A 22,561-nucleotide genomic window follows, 5' to 3' on the forward strand; every position below is an offset into this window, starting at 1 on the left:
TGACAAGTGAACACGGTTCAGGAATTTTTCCAGAATCCCGAGAAATGGCACCTGTAACTCACGACTGGTATCGAACCAAGCAGGCAACAGAGGTGATTACTCAGTTTACCAGGACCCAAGCGTTCTTGCACCCCCGGGTGTCCTTCCGGCACGTATAGTGTTACACAAACTCACTTCACAGACTCCGAGCATTACAGGAGGTTCTATTATCTCGTGGATGTAAAAACTGATGCTCACATCGGTTACATGACTGCCCAACGTTGCACGGCTGGGCACTGGCCTAGACAAAACTCTGCTCTCCTATTCCCTGTCCGATAAATTTTCCCCACAGGACCTCCTCAATGCCTCCCCGCTGGATGCTTGACCACCTAGATGCCCCTCTCTATATCTGGGTGTTACGTAGCTATGGCTCCCTCTGGACATTTTCACTGAGTTCAACAAATGTGTGGGGCACTGGGATAGATGATGCAGATAATAACAGAGCTGACACACATTTCACCCTCCGGACAGTGCTACGCAAACTTTCAGATGTCACGGCACACACAGACAGTTGTAGTGGTTTTGTGGCACAAAGTGGCAAACAAGAATGCATGTGTCCAAGTGACCAGGGGAATCCTAGCCCCACGTGGCTGCCACAAGGGCGGAGGGGAACAGGTATCTTGGCGTGTGTGTATCTCAATCCAACATATGGTACTCTGGTTGGGAAGCTCTATTCTAAGGCTGAAAAGTACAGGGGACTGAGAGAAATTTACAAATAACTGGCAGCACAAAGAAAGCAACCGAGGAGACCGTCATTGTCTGCTCTCGTCAAACATAAATGAGCAGAAATGAGATGAATGCAATTTGCTTCCTTTCGTAACTCCTCTTCCAAACGCATCAAGACAGAATAACCCATCCTCTCGTCAACAGATAGCTGATCAGTCCCACCGAGAAGGCTGCAGGGACCCTTGACACAGATGCCTAGCTCAAGGGGAGCTAAAAACTACTTAAAGGATGGAAAGTGTGTCAGACAGCTCTTTGACTTCTTACAAGCGCTAGAAAAATAAATCAATAAGGGGAGGAAATTACATTTCAAGGTCATATTCGAATACGAAGGGAGAAGGAGGAAAAGAAGTCCCTCTAACACACACACACACACACACACACACACACACACGCCCTCTGTGGCCAAGCTCCGTCTCCATAAACCTAGTTAAAATTCTGCCTTCTGATATTTATAAATTTAGTCTGTCTGAGCCAAGTAGGTTTCTGCAATTCCAGATATCTAGGCTGAAGGGCAAAGGGCAAAGTGAAACTTTCAAAAGCTGGCTCGTGGCCAAGGGCATCACATCCAGGAGGCTCCCTTAGCAACACACAACAGCTGTCTGCTCAAGAGAGGGCGCCGCCATCTTTGCAAGGGGCTATAGATGCTCTTATTTTCGCAACTACAAGTAGCGTGGGGTTTTTTTTTTCTCGTATCGTTGTCCCTGTCATCCCCCTAAAAGTTATCACATTTCACAACTTAAAAACCCCTCCAATCCCAGTAGATTTCTCTCCATCCCAAGTTACAACGCCACAGTGAACAATAAATTCAAATAATGTGAAGGTATTAAGCTCTTGGCAAATGTAAAATGCTTTCTAATGTCTGGTTATTAATTACTATTCTAGCTGCTACAGACTTGGTGTCGGACCATGGGCAAGTCACTTTGTGACTTAATTACTTCCCTCATAAAATTTTCATAACAACAGTGACCTACTTCATAAGACGATTGTGGAGGACAATAAAAATTATTTAAAACTTTTAAAAGCTTATTCCTCGGCAAGAATCACGCCACCTATTGGCTCTCGATAGCTAGAGAGATGGGTTGGTTAGCGAACGCAGTGCCCCCAAAACAAAACCCAGGTGGGTCCTGGCCCGCGAGGACGACTGCAGCTCCCAGGCGGCCCGGCTCATCTCGCCCGCCCCCATCTGCCTTCTCCAGACCTGCCAAGCCCAGGGGATGACGCCGCACTGGGAGCTCACCCCTGCGCCTAAGTCTAACAAGATAAACAACACTTTAAAAAAAAAAAAAAAAAGACAACCAGTGTCACCATCACGGCGAGGCTTCAAGAACCTAACACCTGGGAGTAGAAGGGGATGTGGCAGTCTGTGCTCGGAGGGGAAGGCCATTCGTGCTAGAGCACAATCTCGCAGCTTTCCACTCCTTATATGTGCAAGTGCAAGCCCTCACCCACAGCACTCTGTACTCACCCAGAGGTACATCATGTCAGACCGGGCTGCTCAAACTCAGCGGTCAGTTGATCCTGGACTGCAAAAGGGCACTTCAGTGAACTGGAGGAAAGGAGGTGCCAGACTCGGGGGGGGGGCAAGGGCTCGGGATGGGGAGAAACCCCCCCCCAATCACTTGAGCTTAAAAATCTGAAACGACCGGTCTCCTCCCCCCTCCTCCCTCCTCTCCAGCTGACTGTTCTGTTGTGCTCTCTCCTCCCTCTCTCCCTCCCTCTCCCCCCCTCTCTCTCTGGGAGTTCCCAGCCCCGTGTGTCTGAACTGGAGAGTACAGCTCTCTCTCTATTTGCCTTCAGGGAATCTCTCTCTGCCATTCTACTTCTAGAAACACAATCATCACTCGCAGGGATTATTGCAAAAGGCAGGGATGGGCGGGGCTAGCAATAAACCACCAGCACCAGTTTCTAATGCTGGACGTAAACTAGTTTAAGATGGGTTCTTTAAACACGAATGAAGCAACCAAAAAACTCTGCCCTCCAAGAAGATCAAGGGGAATTGAGTCAAGTTTCTCCCCTGTCCATTTCTTCCGGAGCCCCCTCAGAAGCCATGCATAAACACAGAACCGGCTCAGAGCCTATATTCCCCTGAAAGGCTGGCCTTGCCCCACTCTCCTGGATAATTCCGAATTTAAAACAGAAGAAAACTTCCATATAAAACTCAAGTGGGCTTTTATCTTTTTTACCACTTGCCCTAGTTCAGATCAACACAGCCTCCCTTCTGAAGGGAGAAAGGACAAGGGTCACATGGATTCTAAGTGCCTACCATGTTGCAGATTCTTTACTAGACATGGGGACAGAGCAGGGGACAGAGCACAGGTTTGGAAGCTGGGTCTGCAAGGATTATCATCATGGCCTGGGGAAAATCACTCAACCCGATGAGGCCCTTGTTTCCTCAACCAAAAGCGGTGTGTAGGAGTATTCCTTGTGGAGTCATTGTCATTAGCTCCAGTGATAGAAATGTGTAAGCTGTCAAGTTCCTGGTGACACGTTTCCTAATTTAGTGCAGCGCAAACGTTTAGAAATTTCCTCCAATTTGCCAGGCATAGTTTGATCAATTAGGTTCCACAGTGAACAACAGGTATCACCAAATCATCTGTCCTGCTGGTTCTTACTCAGAAAATAGCCGACTCCTTCATCCATCAATGCCCACTCTCTTTCCTTACTTCCTACCCATTTCTGCAGGTTCAAATCCAAAAGCCCACCCTGGCTATGCATGATCCCTCCCTCCGCTGCGAGCCGGGCCTTTGTAACGTGGCTCTCGCCATTTCTGCATTAAGTTACCACTGCATTCCCGTACCTACCAATCTTGACTCCTGTAGCCACACCTCTCAGGGTAGAGTCCATCTATTTCGGGCCATGGAATCTTTTGCATAGTACCTAGCACACAGTAGATCCACTATACATTCTGTGTTTTGAGGACTATTTCACTCCTTTAATTAAAGGAAAAACAAAATGAGACAAACAAACCAAGCAAACAAACAAACAAAAAAACCCAAAACAAGAGGCCTACCCCCTTGCAGCTGCCTCAGGGTTCTGTTCCCCTCAGACATGTTGAAACGGCTCTCGCCTGCTTGTAAAATCTCCAAGTAAGGTCTGCAAGCCTCACCCTCAAGGCAGGCCCTGCGCAGGTACAGGTCCGCTGGCTCTCCCCGCCTAATCTTTCCTGCTGTGGTGCTTCCGTATTAGGGCCCGCTCCAGTGGAATTCTTTGTTCTCTTAGGGTAGGAGACAAGTCACTTTTCCTTTTCTTCCACCACCAACTACCTGCCTTCTGCCAGAGAGCTTATAAGAAATACCTTTTCTCTCCTCCCACCTTCAACTCCCAGCTCACTTAACCTTGGAGGTGGGGCCAGTATTCTCAGCCTCACCCACACCTTTTCTTTTGCTTTCTGCAGAACCTCTCGGCTTCCTCTGAAGGCAGGATTACCTCATTTCCAGTACAAAAGAGGCCTAAGAACTTCCAAATCTAAACCTGAGACAGCCTTTTTTTTTCAGTGGGAAAATAAATCTTGACTTTCTATAAACTGTTTCACCTATAACCAATTTTTAAATGCAACTTTCCTCTCTAGTTTCATAGTCTATGCCGGAAATCTTAAGTTACCAGACCTCTCTATACTCCATTCTTAATATCTGCATTAAAATCACACTGTTAAGCGACTGCAGTCTTTTCAAACTCTTTGAACACACAAAACGGACGCGTTCATTCTTAACCAAGTATCAAAAAAACAAATACGATAGAATTTCGTGTATTGTCCCTTTATGGTGTTATCTTTTGGTCAAGTTTGGGATGGGATAAAGATATTCCTACTCTCCTGGAGCCAAGTAGAAGAAAAATGCGTAGAGAAAAGAGCTCCGACACAAAATAAGAAAAGTTCAGATATGTCACAAAAACCCGAAAACGACCTCCAAAACACTCGTAAGTGGATCCATTATAAACTTTGGAACCACAGGGAGAGTTTGTAAATTCCTACTCTAAACGATTCTCTCCCTTTTCTCCTTTTCTGATCATGATTTTTAAAACTGGGTAAACAGTCTGGTCGGAAATCAAACTCTTCTGTGTTTTCGTCACAGACACCAAAAAAACTCCAAAAATTCACAGGCAAGCTAAGCGAACCTTCTTTATTCATGCTCCTGCATGTCCACATTTTCCTACCTTAAAAAAAAAAGGGGGGGGGGAAGGAAAGAAAACAAAGACATTAGAGGGGGAAAAAATCTCCCCAATCGTCAAAGTCAAATAAGGAAACCTATGATTTATAGCCGGTGAAGAGACACAAAGGTGTTAACAATTCCACACCATGAAGACGCTCTGAAAAGGATCACGGTCTTCTCTCGTACATACGATCAGGATGCACACATACTTCATTCTGTTAGAACATTTCATCAGGCTGTGTGACTGTACTCTGAAACTCAGCGGCTGAGTATTAGCTCCGAGGAGAGAACATGTGAATCGGAGCATCAGAGAAGGAAATGTCCGAGGGAGGGCCCACAGAGGAAGTCTGGCATGCCTGCTTCTGAGAAAGAAAAAATCAGATTATCGGGGACAGCAATATGGGTGCTGCCAGTAATTCTAGCCCTATAATGCATCTCGAATTCCTGCTTCTGAAAGTGCTGGATTTTGTAATGTGAAGAGTCTGGTGGACCAGACGCTCAGAAGGGTCTGGAGCCACATTCCGTATTCTCTGCCACAAAGTCTAACAATTCAAGAGACTGCATGTTTTATGCAGGTTTCTCTGTGGGTATAAAAGGCTGCTGGGGGAAGCGTGTCCATCTGAGGAGCCAACAAAATTTCGTAAAAATATACCTGGGAAATCAGGCACTGAAGATTTTTCCAGAAGAAATCCAAGACAACCCTCTGTACATAATTTATATTCCTTTCGCCTTCGGGACGGGTAGAGACAACACACACTCACCACAACACTGAGCTATAGACATGGGCCGTATGAGGGCCAACTGAATTTGAGTTAAAAAAAAAAAAAAAGTTCAAAGAATAGGGCTCTTTTAACCTTGCTTCCTCTCAGCTTAAAATAGCAAGGATTCCCACAGGGCAGTTCTCTAACAGAATTTTGCTGCTCAAAATATGACCCATAGACTAGTATCAGCAGCCCGAGCATCAGCGGGGAGCTACTTAAGTAGGAAAACTCTCAGGCCCCGCCCTAGACCTACAGAATCAAAATCAGCATCACAACAAATGCCCCAGGTGGTTTGCAGGCACATTCAAGTCTGAAAAGCTGGTCCAGATAAAGCACTGTCCTCACACAGCGCCGGAGACTCAAGGAAGAAAGGCTGCATTCTGGTCAGGGGACTCAACCCCCTGCAAGACAAACCCGGGAGTGAGTATCACACCCCTGCTTGATGGCTTCGACAGGACACCACCGGCAGCTGTTATGTACAAAGAACATTCCACGTGCCTGAACCATGCGTGCATTTTCTCAATGCATCTTCACAGTGTCTCTGGAAGGGAGGCCCTGCTTTATTTTTTTTCACATATAAAAGGAACTTGGGACTCAAAGGAGCCAAAAGCTGAACACAAGTTTGTAGGGCTCCAAGACAGTTTCCACTGCGCTATACTTACTCACTGATAAAATCAATCAAGACTGCCAAAATCAACGGAAATTTTACCCTGGATATAACCCTGCAGGCCACCTCTGCCCATTCCCAAGACTGCCAGCAATCAATGATACAGGTGAGGTTTGGAATTCAGGGGACACACACTGTGAGTTCCCAGAGACTGCGGCTCGGGCCGGTCAAGTACCACTCCTATTCCCACAACCAATGTCGTCAAGAGCATGGTTTCAGAAACCTCTTCTGAACTGCGGTTACCTTCTATGAAGTCTAAAGTGAGCTCTAGATGCACGGGTGGAGGGGGAAAAAGGGTGCATCTCAAAGCTCCCCTCTCAGTACAGCTACAGGCAAATTGGTGATGTATTAGCGCTCTTACCCCTGCAGTGTTTAGGGAACCCAGAGCAACCGGCCCTAAAAGAGGAAGATGTGTTATTTTTACATTATCTTAAGAGCTCTGTTCTTCCTTTACTATGTTTCAATCGTACTCTTAAATAAGCTCCCATACTTCCATGTAACTCGCTCTGTTACCCCTCCAGTACAATTCCTGCCCTCTTGGGAAGCCCGTGTCCCAACCACTTTTTCATCATCTACCTACTCCAGCCACGTCTTCCACTCCGTCCTCTGTCCAACTGTGATTCCATAGTTCGTAATTAGCATCGCACCCTTGCAAACACCCTCAATCCCGTGTCCTCTCCATCCCTGCCACGTGGCAAAACTCCAATCTCCAATCCTGGTGAAACAGTTATCTGCGTTCTCTGCGCTTGTGCCCACACAGCTGAATGCTGCTGGAAAAAGATCACATAACCAAGCTGGCCGACTTCACTAGAAGTTCATGATCACAAAGCTCAACGGGGCACTCGTCCATGCCAAGCAATCCCACCAAAGCTGCCCTTGTAAGCTTCCTACTCTCCAAAATGACTCTTGCCTTCTCCTCAAACCTCCTTCAATTCTCTCCCCACCATCTGACTTTCAGCTGTTGCTCTACCCAAATATTTCATTTTAAAAGAGGAGCATTCAGGGACGCCTGGCTGGCTCAGTTGGCTGGCCCAGTCGGTGACTCTTGACCTCCGGGTGGTGAGTCTGAGCCCCACGTTGGGTGCAGAGACTATTTAAAAATAAAATCTTAGGGGCTGTGGGAGGGGGGATGGGCTAAATGGGTAAGGGGCACGAAGGAATCTACTCCTGAAATCGTTGTTGCACTATGTGCTAACTAATTTGGATGTAAATTTTAAAAAATAAAAAATAAAATTGAAAAAAAAGAATGGAAAAAAATAAATAAAAATAAAATCTTTGGAAGGAATGAATGAATGAATAAACAAGCCAACAAACAAACAAACAAATAAGAGAAGCATTCAGACAGCGTCTTGTGTCCAAATCTACAATCCTACCTAGAAATGCAGGAATCTCCTCTTCCTTAGGCTCTGCTACATCGAAGGAAGCATTCCTGGCGTCACGGCCCATTTCACCGCTTGTGCTCACGCCCCTCCCCGGGCACCCCTGTAAGGACTGTGCTGCTCTGCTGATCACCCTGCCTCTTGCATCATCATCACCTCTTTACTCATCACTATCGTGCCAGCAAATAAACATACGCCCACCCTCAGAAAAACCTCCCTCCGCTTTCACGCACTGATGGGGAAAGCACATACTGCTGCCATCGCTCTGGGGGGCAGTTTGGCAGTATCTATTAAAATCTGAAACACACGTGGCCTAGGGCTCAGCAGTTCCAACCTCCAAGGAGCCTAGCTTAGAAAAGCCGCACAACTGTAGAAGGAAGTTCATTATAGCAATCCGTAAGAGCAAAAGAACTTTAAAAAACGCCAATGGCCTATAGTAGGCAAATGACAAAATGAACCATGGTTTTTAAAAAATTCTCCTTTGACCCCTTACCTCCCTACCACCCTGCTCACCACTTCACAGTAATGTTTCCCCCAAAAAGCTGACAACACCTGTCTCCACTTCACCCTTCATTTCTTCTTCAATCTACTCAAAATAAGGTTTCCAAGCCCTTCACTCCACTGAACTCCATTGAAATGGTCAATGTCAACGACTTCCATATTACTTAATTCAAAGGGCATTTTGTGGTCCTCAACTTATCTGATCTCTTCGCAGGATTCAACCCAGTTGCCAACTTTCTCAGACCTTCTCTTTTTCTAAGCTTCTGAGATACTATAGTCCGGGCACTGTTCCCCCACCGTCACCCCCCTACATCACTGATTACTTCTTCTCAGTGCCTTTTTCTGGCTTCTCCCTCAACAGATCTCTAGAAAGAAAGTGTTCCTTGCAGCTCAATCCTGGGTCACGTTCTTTTATCTGAATTGTTTCATCCATTCCCATTGCTTCAAATACCATCAACATGCTAATAACTACCAAGTTATAACCCAGCCTAGACCTCTTCTCACGCTCCAGTGGGACTTTCAGCCATCTCACAGACGAGTCCCACATTACGGGCTCTTAATTCTCTGCCACCACCACCCCCTGGAAACCCAGTATACACTTGGTGTTCCCCTACCTCGATACGTGGGACCACCTGGCAATTAGGAAAGGCAGCGTCCCTTCCCTTATCCCTTGCCGCTCACATCAAACCCATCAGCAAGTTCTGTGTGTCTGACTTCCCTGTCTCCTCTGCCACCACCTCAAGCCAAGCCACTGTCGGTTCCTTCCTGGACATCTCCACCGTTCCTCCACTTCCGCTGTGGCTCCCCTTCAAAACATTCATCACAGAGCAGCCTGAGGGAGTTTTTGAAACACAAATCAAATCCTATCACTCCCATGATTCTATAGCTTCGCCTTACACTTAACAATGTCCTCTATCTGAAGTCCTTAGACTGGCCTTTAAGGTCCTAGATGACATGCTAAGTGCCTGCCTCTCCAACCTCAGTGCACATCATTACCTGGCCTTCAATCACTAGGCTCTAAATGCACTGGCCTCATGCCAATTCCTGATCTAGTCCACCCCTCTCCTCAGCTCCTCCCCTCCCCCAAGAAGATTTTCTTCTTGAAACCTCTCCTCATCCTGCTTTATCCTCTGCAAGGCTGGCTCCTTCTTATCTTTCAGATCTCAACTTAAAAACACCTCCTCAGGGGCGCCTGGGTGGCGCAGTCGGTTGAGCGTCCGACTTCAGCCAGGTCACGATCTCGCGGTCCGTGAGTTCGAGCCCCGCGTCAGGCTCTGGGCTGATGGCTCGGAGCCTGGAGCCTGTTTCCGATTCTGTGTCTCCCTCTCTCTCTGCCCCTCCCCCGTTCATGCTCTGTCTCTCTCTGTCCCAAAAATAAATAAATAAATATTGAAAAAAAAATTAAAAAAAAAAAAAAAAAAACACCTCCTCAAATAAAAAAACTCTCCAGACCACTCTCTCCAGTTGGAGATCCTTCGCCCAAGCCCCTGCTCTCTACTACGGTGCTCGTTTTATTTTCTTCCTAGCAGATATCAAAATCTATCATTTATTTATTCCTTTGGTTTCTTATTTGCTTTCAACTTCTCTATTAAAAAGCAGTATTTTATATATACCACATACAACTGAGATCTTCTACTATGGAACATTTTATCCCTTGACTTTTTATTAAGGAAGGTCAAAGTTATTTGTAGGAGTTTCTGGCACTCAGGCAACTAACTAAGTCCTATAAATAAAGTTAGAGCGCTACTCATTTTGCCCTAGTAACCAAAAGGGCTCAAAGTTTTGTGATAGCTACAAACCATAAATACATGCCTGCACCAATGGCTTTAGAATAGTAGTTTGCAATAAACATAATACTGGTATGAAAAAGCAGTTTAATCCATTTACTTTAAGCTAAACTGAACACCAACTTTCCAAACTGCCTCCTTTCCAATACTATAAATGTGTTCTGCTAAGCACAGTAAAATAGCATCCCAATCCAAGCTCCACTACAATCAAGCTTGCTGTATAGAATTATCCAGAGTCTAAAATCATGCATCCAGGGGCACCTGGGTGGCTCAGTCGGTTGAGCGACTGACCTCAGCTCAGGTCATGATCTCACGGTCCGTGAGTTCGAGCCCAGCGTCAGGCTCTGTGCTGACAGCTCGGAGCCTGGAGCCTGCTTTGGATTCTGTGTCTCCCTCTCTCTCTGCCCCTCCCCCACCCGTGCTCCATCTCTGTCTCAGAAATAAATAAACCTTAAAAAATATTTTAATAAATAAATAAATAAAAACATGCATCCAACACAGTAAGCTCTAGTCACTATTTGAATTTAATTCAACTAGTTAACATTGAATTTAAAAAAAATTTTTTTTCAATGTTTATTTATTTTTGGGACAGAGAGAGACAGAGCATGAATGGGGGAGGGGCAGAGAGAGAGGGAGACACAGAATCGGAAACAAGCTCCAGGCTCTGAGCCATCAGCCCAGAGCCCGACGCGGGGCTCGAACTCACGGACCGCGAGATCGTGACCTGGCTGAAGTCGGACGCTTAACCGACTGCGCCACCCAGGCGCCCCAACATTGAATTTTTAATTCCTCAGTCACACTAGCCACATTTCAAGGGCTCAAGAACCACATGAGGCTAGTGGACAGAACAGATAAAAAACATTTCCATTGTCACAGAAAGTTCTATTGGACAGAGCTGTTCTAGAACATGGTAACTAGGAAGCAAAACGTCTTCCAAGTACCCAAAATACCAAGATGTTCATGTACTTTCATCAGCAGGCAGGGAAACTCCACCAGGCCTTCTCTCAGAATCTATTTATTTTTATTTTAGAAATACATTTCTGTCCTGGTTACCTGGCTACTTGCCCACTGAAAATTTAAAAGGCAAATTAGGAAAAAGGAACTAGGAAGCAGTAAGGACCGAGTACCAGGGGAAAGGGGAATATTATGTTAGAGGCAGCCACATCAGGAACCAGAGAGACCAAGAGAAAAAAAATCTAAAAAGCAGGTAAGGTATTAAAATGCATACAGATGTCAAAATGGGGCCGTGTAGTAAGGCCAAACCAGTAAATGTTCCTGAAATACCATCCTTTCAGTCATAAACTATAATTGATGTTGACAACTGTGTTAAAACCATTAACAAAGTGTCTACTATTATACTATGAAAAAGAAATAAATTATATAGTTATATAATACACTTTGCAAGGATTTATTTCCAAAATAACGAAATCTTAAACATCTTGGTTTTTAGAGAAGGGAAAATCCTCTGAGCGAGCTGGAATACACCACCACCAAAAATAACTCATTCCTAAAATATTCTGTATGGTCAAATTTTCAATTCAGTTCAACCAACATGAACGAATGTTCAGTTAAACCAATATGAACAAATGTTGTTTACAGAGCAGGGACAGATACGAGAATAAGACAAGATCCTTCTGTTCAAGGAATTATGGTTCCTCCATACAAAAGAACACTATATAGCTTTGGCAGGGGGTAAAGAAAGTTCTTGGAATACTCTACTATATATTTTTAAGTGATAAAAGAAACGTTCAGAATAATGTATAGCACATTATCATGAGGGGGAGGGTGCGATGAGGAAATATACACAAAATGGTAAAATGCCTATTGTCTCAAGGCGAAAGGCACTGGGAGGGCTCAAAACCAGAATCGGGAAGCAACTTTTCACTATACGACTGTTTTGTACCTTATGAATATTGAGCCATATACATGTACTGTCACCTAAGTTTGTTGTTTTTTTTAAAGCAAGTTCTCTATCCCCAAGAAACCTATAATCTAGTGGCTTACCCAGGCTTCAAAAAACTGAAGGGCTAAAACACTAAAAAAAAAAAAAAAAAAAATTTTTTTTTAAAAAGGGCACCTGAGTGGCTCAGTCGGTTAAGTATCCGACTTCAGCTCAGGTCATGATCTCACGGTTCGTGGGTTCGAGCCACATGTCAGGCTCAGAGCCTGGAGCCTGCTTTGGATTCTGTGTCTCCCTCTCTCTGTCTCTGTCCCTCCCCTGCTCACGCTCTGTCTCTCAAAAATAAATAAGCATTAAAAAAAAATTTTTTTGTAACTGAAGGGCTAGTTAACTTATATTTAACTAGTTAACTAGTTAACTAGGGCTCTTTAACATATTTTATTCTTACTAAAAAGCTCACTCTCTACTATTTGAAATCTCAATTAATGAATTGATTTAAAAAAACTCAAAGTTGAACTGTTACAGAAAGTGCAATGATCCTTACCATGACCTCATATTAACTTTTGAAAAAAAAAAATGCTTGCATAAAGATGTACACTTTTCAAGAATAAAAACATCTTACTGGATAATCCAGCAAAGACTGGTTGAAAACCTCCCAGGAAAGCTACAGAATGGTCTTCTGTACCACATGGGAGACAAGGTCAGGTCACTTTGATAGTCCCTGAGGGGAGAATGCTGGTGACTTCCCAATATTTTTTCTTTCATTCTACCTTAGTAACAAAACTTGGTTTGCATTCTAGGACATTACCATACACACCTTACAAAACAAAACAAAACAAAACAAAACAAAACAAAACAAAACAAAAGAACTATATCTCCCAACCTCCCTTGCAGTAAGGTGCAGCCATAAGACTTAAGTTCTAGCCAATGAAATATTAGTAGAAATGTTATAGGAGACTTCCTGAAAGTCTTCTTAAGCAGGGGAGAAATCATGGGTGGAGCTGTAGCAACCATCTGGGCCACATCCTACAGACAGAAAAGCAAAGAACAGTAAGGATCCTGGGTCTGTGATAACCACGGAGAACCACATCAGCTCTGGACTACCTACTTTCAGACTTTTTTTTCCTGAAACACAATAAAAACTCACTCTCGTTTTAGCCGCTTGGTGGGGAAGAGGGAGGTTCTATTATATACAGCTGAATTTAATCCTAAGTGAGCCTTTCCATAGTAAATTATTTTACTGTAATTTACAAACCAAAATGATAGAAATTTGATACGACAGAAACCAAAATGATAGAAATACAGTATGAGCGTAGCAGCTCCTGAATTCCAATATGAAGAAAGTCAAGTGTGTGTGTGTATACATATATATATGTGTATATATATACTATATATAGTATATATATACATACGTATACTATACTATACTATATATATACATATATATATATATACACACACATATACACTACATACATATATATATATACACCTTCATTTTCACCACGTGAAAAAAGCGGGTAATAATGCCTACATCACAGGGATGCTGTCAGACTCAAATAAAATAGACTGTGCTAACTAGTCTGTAAACAGAGCGTTACATTCATCATCACTATTGCAATTACCACTACACTAGCTGACTGGTTAAGTGTCAGTCACAAAACAAAAAGTATATGAAAGCAATTAAAACAGAAACCTGGGTTTCAAGCCCAAGGAACTCTGTGACCCTGTCAAACCTCCTTCACTAACTTTCTTATCTCTTTTACTTTGCAGAAAATACTAGATCAGCAACCTCAGTTTCCTTGTCTAAATTGGGGGGGGGGGGGTGGGGTGTGGAAGGAGTTGAGTGGTTATAAGGGGGAAAAAAGAGTAACGGTGGTAAAAGGTTGAAAGCAGTTAGGGAATATGACACATTTGAAATATATAACCCTGTTTTAGCGTTTCACAAACTGTCCGGAGGTAGTCCGGCCATTTTTAAATTGATGCTAGCAATGGTTTACTTCTACAATTTATTCACTCAAAAGAAAAGACTAAATACATGCATACAGCTTCTACAGAGTATGTAGCAACTTATCATTAAAGGTGGGATGCAGTATGAGAGAAGTAAGGGGAGGTGCCCTGATACAAAAAAGGATTTTTTTTTTTTTTTTTAAACCTGTGCACTCAGGCACAGGCAGTATACTTAAAACAAAAATGGCTTCATCTCTTCCGTTTTTACACTTAAGAATGATTTAACTTCTCCAAAATGTGTCTTGAAGTCTGAAAAAAAGCAAATGAATTCACTCGTTGAAGCCATCAACGCGCCCGTGAAACCGCTTCTGGGGGCTACTTTAATCCACGAGACACTGTACGGGAGTCATGTCGCACTGCGTTGTTCAATTCATTCTGCTGTGAAAAGTATTCCATGGTCATGTAACTCCGAGACACGTGCTTGAAGCGATTTTCCTCTTTGCCAGACTTCCGCTTTTCAGAATCTTCTAAGAGGAGACCGAAATTAAGAGATGCTTTTTACTAAGTTTCAAAGATACCCACGGGCAGCAAACGAGCCATCCAGGGGTGTCAGAGATGAGGCGACAGGCAGACAGATGCCAAGAATCTGCGGCACATTTTAAAGGGCTACAGTCAGGATAACAGGAGTGTGAGAGACAAAGTCAGACATCTTGAAGGTTTTTGTTCCCAGAAGGGCTACCAAAGGCACTGCCCTTTTATGTACCCTTCTCCGTGAATGGCCACATCCAAGCAGCTTTAATTAAGCAGCATGGTCTCTGGGGAATTGGAACTATTCTACCTTTCCTGTTTGAGACACTTCTTTTTTAATGGCTGTTTGTGAGTCTGATGTATGACTGAGGGCTTGCCGGTCTTCTGAGCCAGCAGGAAGAATAAAAACACCGAAACAACACGATCTCCTGAGAAGGTAATCTGTCTAATGCTAGAGTGAACCAGACCATTCCATCCCAGATCTAAGCGATGTCTTCCATATCAAAGTTCTCCCAAAAGACAGTACATCCCAAACCCTATAAACTTATTTTCAGGCCATGACTACGCTGTTAATAACATACATGAGTTCAGTGGGACTTACTTTAATCATTTCTGAAACACAGTTTATTTTTAGTAAATATAAAAGTCCCCCACATGGGAAGCTACAACCATGCCAAAAATTTTCTATGAGGAGATAAAGTCCTATTTATAGACCTATCAGTTGCTCCTTGCTTAGGCTGTAACATAGTTTCCACTTTAAGCCTGATATGACCTCCCCTGACTTCTCTCCTCTCTAATGTTCTTTTCATCCTGAAGTTTCTCACATTTATCTTCACCTCCACAGGGCACTTAAGTTAAGCTACCATGGGGTTGGGGGGGAGGGGGAAGGGAGAAGGAAAGAATCTCCTCTCCCTAAGCCTTCTCCCAGTGGAGGGGTTTAGGTGGGTTTCAGGAACCTAAAACGAGGAAGAAAGGAGTTCTTCATCCAGTGAGCTGTTTGCGAGAGAACCTAATAAATACTTAGTCCACAAGAACACTGCCACACAAGCGAGCCACGCTCCTGACAAGTGGGCCCACAGAGGTCTTCATCCGTGTATGACTTGGCTTCAAGTTTTCCATCTTTTACAAAGCCAGCAAGAATAAATGTCAAGGTTTCCAATATGGAGCATGTTGTACCACAGCTAACCAGGGAACCAAACGATAAATGTAAGAGATTTATTAACTTTCTCCTAAAGACTGTCTCCTTCAGGGCCCAAGCTGCTGTTGATGTTGCTTCACATCAGCTGCCTGCATCTACACATCCCCACTTAAAATGCTAACTGCCGGACCTCCATCAACGATTTCAGAAGGGTAAGCGCCTTACCCTCATCCAGTGAGCCATGTTCATGGTCTCCTTTCCCTAGCAGTGGCAGGAGCCATACCCCCTCTCACCCTGCCCCTGCCCCTGCCCCACCCCACACCCTGGACGAGACTGTAAATAAACCCTGTCTTTACTGCTCTGGCAAACCCTCACCCCTTTGATCTCTGAACCCCAGTAAAATCTGTTGTCCCTGGTTCACTTTTTTTTTTTTTTTACAACCTTAAGTATATAACTGCCTTTTGTTAATTTTATGTCTATAGGTCTTATATCCTGAACGAGACTCCAAGTTCGATTATGAGCTCCTCAAGGGCAAAAGCCGTGTCTTATTCATCTCAGGATCATCCGCGTTATGCCAGGCGGCTGGCACAGAACAGGCACACGGTACTCATTGCTGAAATATTTGTTAGGCTGATCCGGATGGCAGGGGCCACGGAGTAAAGTATACTTCTCTTATGTGAATCTCACTGCACACAACTTAGGAAGGGCCAACCTGACTGCAGTGGCACTGGATCGCAAGCAGTTCCTGAAAGGAGGGAGAAGAACACGGCCATGAAGGTGACACCCAGGCACCTCCCACTGGGGGATCTCATCCCCATTCGCACGCGTTCAAAGACATGGTGAACACAGGATACGCCGAATGACAGGGCAAATGACAGTATTTCCTCACTCCAAGGAAATTCAACCTGCTTTTTCCATCTACCTGTTTATCACTCACTTCTCATGCCCACCTCTTCCTGCCCCCCCACCAATTCACAGTGAAATCCCCAACTCTCCAGGATCTCCAGGAAAAAGCTCGTGATTTAGCATTTTCACTTATAACAAGATGGATTTAAATTTCAGTAAAAATAACTCAAAATAAACATCAGTTAAAAATTCCCTGATTGTAAAAGTTGGCAAAGACCAAGAAATGCTCCTCTTAAAAAGCCGTTTTCCACTCTGACCTTTATCACGTAAAATGGTACTTCCCTTTTTAACAGAAGACATACGGATCTTCTGGGGTGAGCTGAGGCGTGGACATGGATGATTAAATGAACTCTCAAGCTCATTTTTCGGAGGCAGCATGATACTAAAGAAAGAACTTGGGTTTGTAAGTAGAATCAAATTGCCAAATCACCACTCAGGAGCTATGACCTTGAGCAAGGACTCTAACCTAACCTCTCTCAACCTCTATTTCTTCATCTGTAAATGCAGGGCTATTTATTATGAAAATCAGAAATAACGTACATAAAACATCTAGTAGGTTAGTGCCTGGCTAAATAAATTACAATTATTAATAGATGTGCTTACTGTCATTTTTTTTCTCAGCCCACAATAAAAGACAGAAAATGGAAAGGACTCCTTGACAAATCTGACATTTTAGGGCCACTGTTATAATTTCTTTTAAATTGGTACCAACAAAGGGGCGCCTGGGTGACTCAGTTGGTTGGGCAACCGACTTCGGCTCAGGTCATGATCTCGCAGTTTATGAGTTCGAGCCCCGCGTCAAGCTCTGTGCTGATGACTCAGGGCCTGGAGCCTAGTTGGGGTTCTGTGTCTCCCCCTCTCTCTACCCCTCCCCTGCTCACGCTGTGTTCTCTGTCTCTCAACAATAAATAAACGTTAAAAAAAATTAAATTCGTACCAACATAACATCAGTAAGAACTCACCTAAAGAGAGCTATTTTCTCTGTGAATTTCAAAGTAAAATCTGCAGGAAGAGAAACACAAAGTGTTCCGTTGGGCAAGATGACCCTATTAGAGCCCATGACTAGGGGAATTTATAGGTGGTATCATGAAAAACAAAGCTCTTCACAGGGGGGGAGCTTCCAACAAGGGAGGATAGATGTCAGGGATTCCGGGTAGGGGTAAACCCAATACTGCAGTACCTATGTCATAGAAAAGCTTCGAGTAAAGGAATTTGCTTTGTTTTATTTTGTTTTAACTCTTCCAAATTCCACCCTCCCTTAAATCAGCCATACTGTACTTATCTGACAATAGCAAACAGGAAAGGAAATACCTGCCCTACACGAGGTAAGGGGGATGCTCAGAAAGTGGGAGATGATGGCCAGAAAGGATGAGAACGTTTCTATGTACGAAAGGGGAAAACTGATGGCTGAATCATCTTCTTCTGTGGCTTTCAGGAGATGGCAGGATCATCTAAGTCACTCACCTTCTCTAGAGACACGGCTGTGAACCGGAAGATAGCAGTGTTTGGTCTTCTACAGGGCAGGGCTAAAAGCCACTAAGGAGTTAAAGCTTCCAGAGCATGAGAATAAAAATGCTGGAAGGAATTCTCAGGCTTTTTTAGCCAGCCCAGTGGAACAGAAGAAAGCCTGGGCATTGGAGCCAGATGGGCCTTCCCAACTTTGACCTTGGGCAAGTCGGACAGCCTCCCTAACCTCCTCTCTTCTCCTCTCTAAAATCGGATGAATGGTGTGTGCCCTGCAGAAGGCAAACTGTAGAAAGCAAACTGCTTCACAAGAAGCACGCAATACAGGTTGTTTGTCCTCAAACCTCAGGCTAGCCATATGCAAAACGCCGGCGGCTGGCATATGTCACAAATGTCCGTCCTCTCCCTTTCCTTTCCGTCTAACTTAGCAGAAAGGGACTCAAGTCCAAGTAGGGAAAGGAACTTTCCCAAGGTTACACGGCTGGTTACTGGCAGAACTAAGGCTTAAAATCAGCTTTTGCAAGCTGGATGCATCGCACCTTGCCTCGTTAGGAACATTCCCATGGGGACACAGCAAGCTTGGCTTAACGTTAAATGGGCTCAGAGGGTCGACGTGAACTAGAGAACCAGCTAACTGCAAGGTCAGCAGCTCCCTATGGTTTAGACACCCAAGAGTTAAGCCCTTGGCCAGGGCCAAGGCTCCAGAGAGCCTGGGCTGGGCAGACTCCTATGGGAGGAGGCCAGAGAGGCACTGAAATCCACTCCTCGCTGTGATTGGTCGGCTCCCAAAGGGGTGGGGAAGAGGAAAGGGGGAGGAATGTCACCCGATCCCCACGGGGAAACGAGAGCGGGAGCATCTGCTCAGGTTTTCAACTAAATCTGTAAAATATTTCTGAACACTTGACCACCAAACTCAGAAGACTGTAACCTCTGACCTTCATGAACAAGACAGCGCTTGTTCTTTAATGACCAGATTCCTAGTAATACAATCTAGAGGAGCGAGCAAATGCAAAGAGGCAGTTCAATATCGCTCTGGCCCCAAATTAGGAAGGAACGCTTCTGCTCTAGGTGCTTGAAATCAACACCGCCACCATCCTGCCTGCCCCCTTGCCCTTACGGCGACAGGAACCAGCCTGTTGGCCTCTCTGCTACCATTTTTCTCAAAGTCTGCCATTCCGAAAACATGACAAGACTACACAACCTCATCCCTTCCCCTGAATTTCTCTCCATCCTCTTTAAGAGGAGGCCCTTCCTTTTTAAAAAGGGTATCTTATTGTGAGACGCAACCACTCCGTAATTATGTCAGCACACATGCGCAAGGCAGAGAGAAGGGAGGGTTGGGGGAGAGAGAAACCCAATACCTTGCCAAATCCATTGGGAAGTCTGCCCAAGTTATTAATCCAGGACGGGGCCACTTAACTGAATTGGTTGAGGCAATGCCCTTCAATCCTGGCTACGTTCTTTCCCCCAGGGGAGAGCACAGGAAGGGCCTATCTCCTCAAAATCTTATGACCCTGACAAGTCTTGATTCCACAGAAACTTCTCTCCCATTTCAAGGCAATACACAAAATACTTCAGCTCTGAGCAGAGAATCAGAGAGCCAACCCCTATCCCCAATATGCTATGAGGACTCCACAGGACTGGTCACTGAAAAGCCAATGAAAACCGCATTCCCTGTGTCGTTACCTACAGCCACAACTCAACAACTCAATTTTAAGTCCCAGTAACTGACATGGGGGACGGGAACGTTCACCAAAGTAAAATCAAAGAGAAAGCCTCCTACTGAAGGATGGAAACGGGAGGCCCTTGAAGTCAGTCCAGGGACAAACGTGAGCCGGCCTCATTGAGGCCCCAGGAACCAGGCCAAGGCCCATCCAAAATAACCCGGAATGGCTGGGCAGACCCATCCCTCAGGAACTGCGTAGACTAGTAATGACCTGACCCAAAGGGTGAAGATCCCTCAACCTGGAGCCAAAGCAAATCAGCTTCAGGAAGTTGCAGAGGCTCCTTATGTCTCCCCTTTGTTTCTGCTCTACAATCCCAAAGCTAAACTTAATCCAAACTATGCTACGAATGCCCTTTGCTAGCACAGAGGTCTCATTTATAAATCCCAGGGAACAGAAGTGACTCAGCCCTCTTTTACAGGAATGTTCAGCAAATTAACTACTCAAGGAGGTTCTGCGTGGTTATTAAAAACACAGGCTTCAGTGTCAGGCAGGCCTGGGTTTAAATACCTGTTCCACTACTTTCCAGCTCTGTGGAACTCTCCTAAATCTCTCCAAAGCTCGGTTTCTTTATCTGTCAAATATGGCTTCCACGCTTTCCTCAAAGGGAAGGCTGCTGAGAATGATGGGGAACTGAGGGGTGTGTGTGTGTGTGTGTGTGTGTGTGTGTGCATGTACTTAGCACAGGAAGCATTCAATAAACAGTAGCTGTCACTATGAATTATTCTCGAGGACTATAACACAACTTGTCTGAAGAAAAAACACCACCAGCTGACAAGTGTATTAGCATCCCTGCACCTTACCCCTCAGATCGGAGACTGGTAAACAGCAGGAAAAAGCCAAGGATTACTTCATGACCATCTACTGAGCAATGTGCTGGGTGCCAGGGGAAGAGAGTGAGTGAAGGCCACAACCTCTCCCCGCGAAGGAGTTCACGCCGTGGGGAGGGCAGGACCAGGACGGAAAGGACGTGATGAGGAGAAAGGGCAGGACCGCCCGGCTTGTGTTCCGCCGTGAAAGGGTTGCTTTTGAGTCTGATCCCAGCAGTGAGGGTCACGTTGAAGAAATCTATCGGGACCATGGAGGCTGGCGGGGCGCTGGAAAACGGGGTGCATTCTGGAGCTCTGTGCACCAAGAGTGAGGGGACGGGGAGTGGGGCCATGCGCTGGGGGAGAAGTATCGTGGTCTTTTCTCTTCACACTACACCAGGAACGAATTGCATCGAGCGTGGAGCAGCCATGAGCACACAATTTCAGACAGGCACCGCGAGATCACTGCTTGTAGCGCTGATGCAGCGCACATACATTTTTTAGCAAAGAGGCACGGGGCGCTCGAAGAATGACACTCTTTTAATCGAAAACATGAATTCTCACTGAAAACCAAGCACTGGGGAAGGCCAGAAGGGGCTGGGTTCCATCAGCCAGTGGCACCAAACCCAGAAACCAGTGCTCTGGCTCCCTCCCCGCTTACAAATTTTCATCCTCACGAGCCCAGTCTGTCCAACCGGCACACGCACACCCCAAAGCCCGCGTTGCCGATGGACTGGAGCAGGGCTAGGCCACTCCTTAGTCACGACAGCACACGTCCATCAGGAGACAGAGCACACTTGGGGAAAAGCACTGAACTGGCAACAAAGGCTCCAGCCCAGAGACCCAGCTCTGCCACTAGCAAGAGCTCTGAGAACATACGACTGCAGCTTTGGGTAGCCCTCTGACCTACACTCGGTTTTCCCATCCACAGAACCAGGGCGACGGGAAGACATCCAGCCCTCACATTCAAGGGGGCCCCGAGGGCCAAGCAGATGCCCCCACCCGCATTCCTGTCTCGGCATTGTGGCAGACGTGTGCCACCGAAGAGCCGGGACACTGCGACACGCGATTACAATTCATTCTCTCAACTAGACTGAAAGTTCAGGCCCAGCAGAAAGTCAGCCACAACCGTTCTGGAACACAAACTAGAAGGTGTGGGGACTTGCAGTCCTGGTCCAGATTGTTCATTTTATGAAGGTCAGGACTCTCTGTCCCTTGGACATTAAACCAGGAAAGAGAGCAAAAGAAAGCAACGGGGCAACAGTCAAGTCACCTGGCACCTGCAAGGGCACATCGTTTGCTTGCAAGAGGAGCCCTCCAAACGGGACGCTCAGAAGGACAAATAGGAAGGGGCAGTTGCTAGTATTTCTGGCCAACAGATCAGGGCCTGAAAGATGGGTGTTCTCTCCACTGAATAACTCGTATGGTCAGAAATAATCTTGTTGCCAGCACGCAACAAACCGGCAGCTCTTTAGAGAGGGCTCTCTGGGGACCCAGGGCTGCGGCAACCAAGGGAAATGTACCCAGATCAGATCAGCGACGGCCGCTCCGGTTCCACGGGAGGTATTGTGGGGAACAGCGGCACCGGCCAACACACAGGATTTATACAATGAGCTCCCTGAATGCCGCACGTGTCCAGGTCAGATGAGCCGCTGCTCTGCCACGAACAACCCGGGAGGCAGATGCCACGCATCCTATCTCCCCACGCCTTTCGCTGCCGCTCCTCAAGAGAGCCTGGGAGGGTGGTTTTTCGCGGCAGTTGCCCATTCTCTCCATTTTAAATCCGGAGGAAGAAGTCTTTTGTCCCCTCCTCTTTACCTTTCCCTTCCCAACATAAACACGCGAAGAAGATGTAGTCTGTCCACACAATGGAATATTACTTAACAACAGAAAAGAACGAGGTACTGATGCATGCCACATCGTGGAGGAACCCTGGAAACATGACAAGGGAAAGAAGCCAGACACAATCGGATCACATTATATGGGATCCATTTTATATGGAACATCCAGAAAAGGCACATCTGTAGAGACAGACAGTAGAGACGAGTGGTTGCCTAGGGCTGGGGGGGGGGGGGGGGGCGCGGTAAGGGGGATAGAGGGATTGGGACATGATGGCTTAGGGGTACACAGTTTC

General features: G+C 45.6%; 1 protein-coding gene and 1 long non-coding RNA gene across 24 annotated transcripts in view; one reads left to right on the plus strand and one right to left on the minus strand.

Annotated features, from left to right (window-relative positions):
- The window catches only part of RBFOX2 (RNA binding fox-1 homolog 2), a 289,113-nt gene that overhangs the window by 155,234 nt on the left and 111,318 nt on the right, over window positions 1-22,561 (minus strand). The window contains exon 1 of one of the 23 annotated variants that reach the window (XM_023257444.2): window positions 17,895-22,391. The exons of 21 other annotated variants lie outside the window; for them this stretch is intronic. Coding sequence is in view for 1 of the 2 variants with exons in the window: in XM_019835489.3 (XP_019691048.1) it covers window positions 2,231-2,245 (15 nt within the window). In the remaining variant the exon portion in view is untranslated. Of the gene's footprint in view, window positions 1-2,230; window positions 2,419-17,894; window positions 22,392-22,561 lie in introns of those variants that run through there. One more of the 23 variants, XM_019835489.3, reaches the window with a different exon arrangement.
- Window positions 13,739-17,022, plus strand: LOC109501787. Its single transcript, XR_002160064.3, has 2 exons — window positions 13,739-15,736; window positions 16,007-17,022. It is a non-coding gene; the product is annotated as an uncharacterized LOC109501787 (long non-coding RNA).

Source organism: Felis catus, chromosome B4, assembly GCF_018350175.1.
Source record: "Felis catus isolate Fca126 chromosome B4, F.catus_Fca126_mat1.0, whole genome shotgun sequence".
NCBI classification, from domain to species: Eukaryota; Metazoa; Chordata; class Mammalia; order Carnivora; family Felidae; genus Felis; species Felis catus.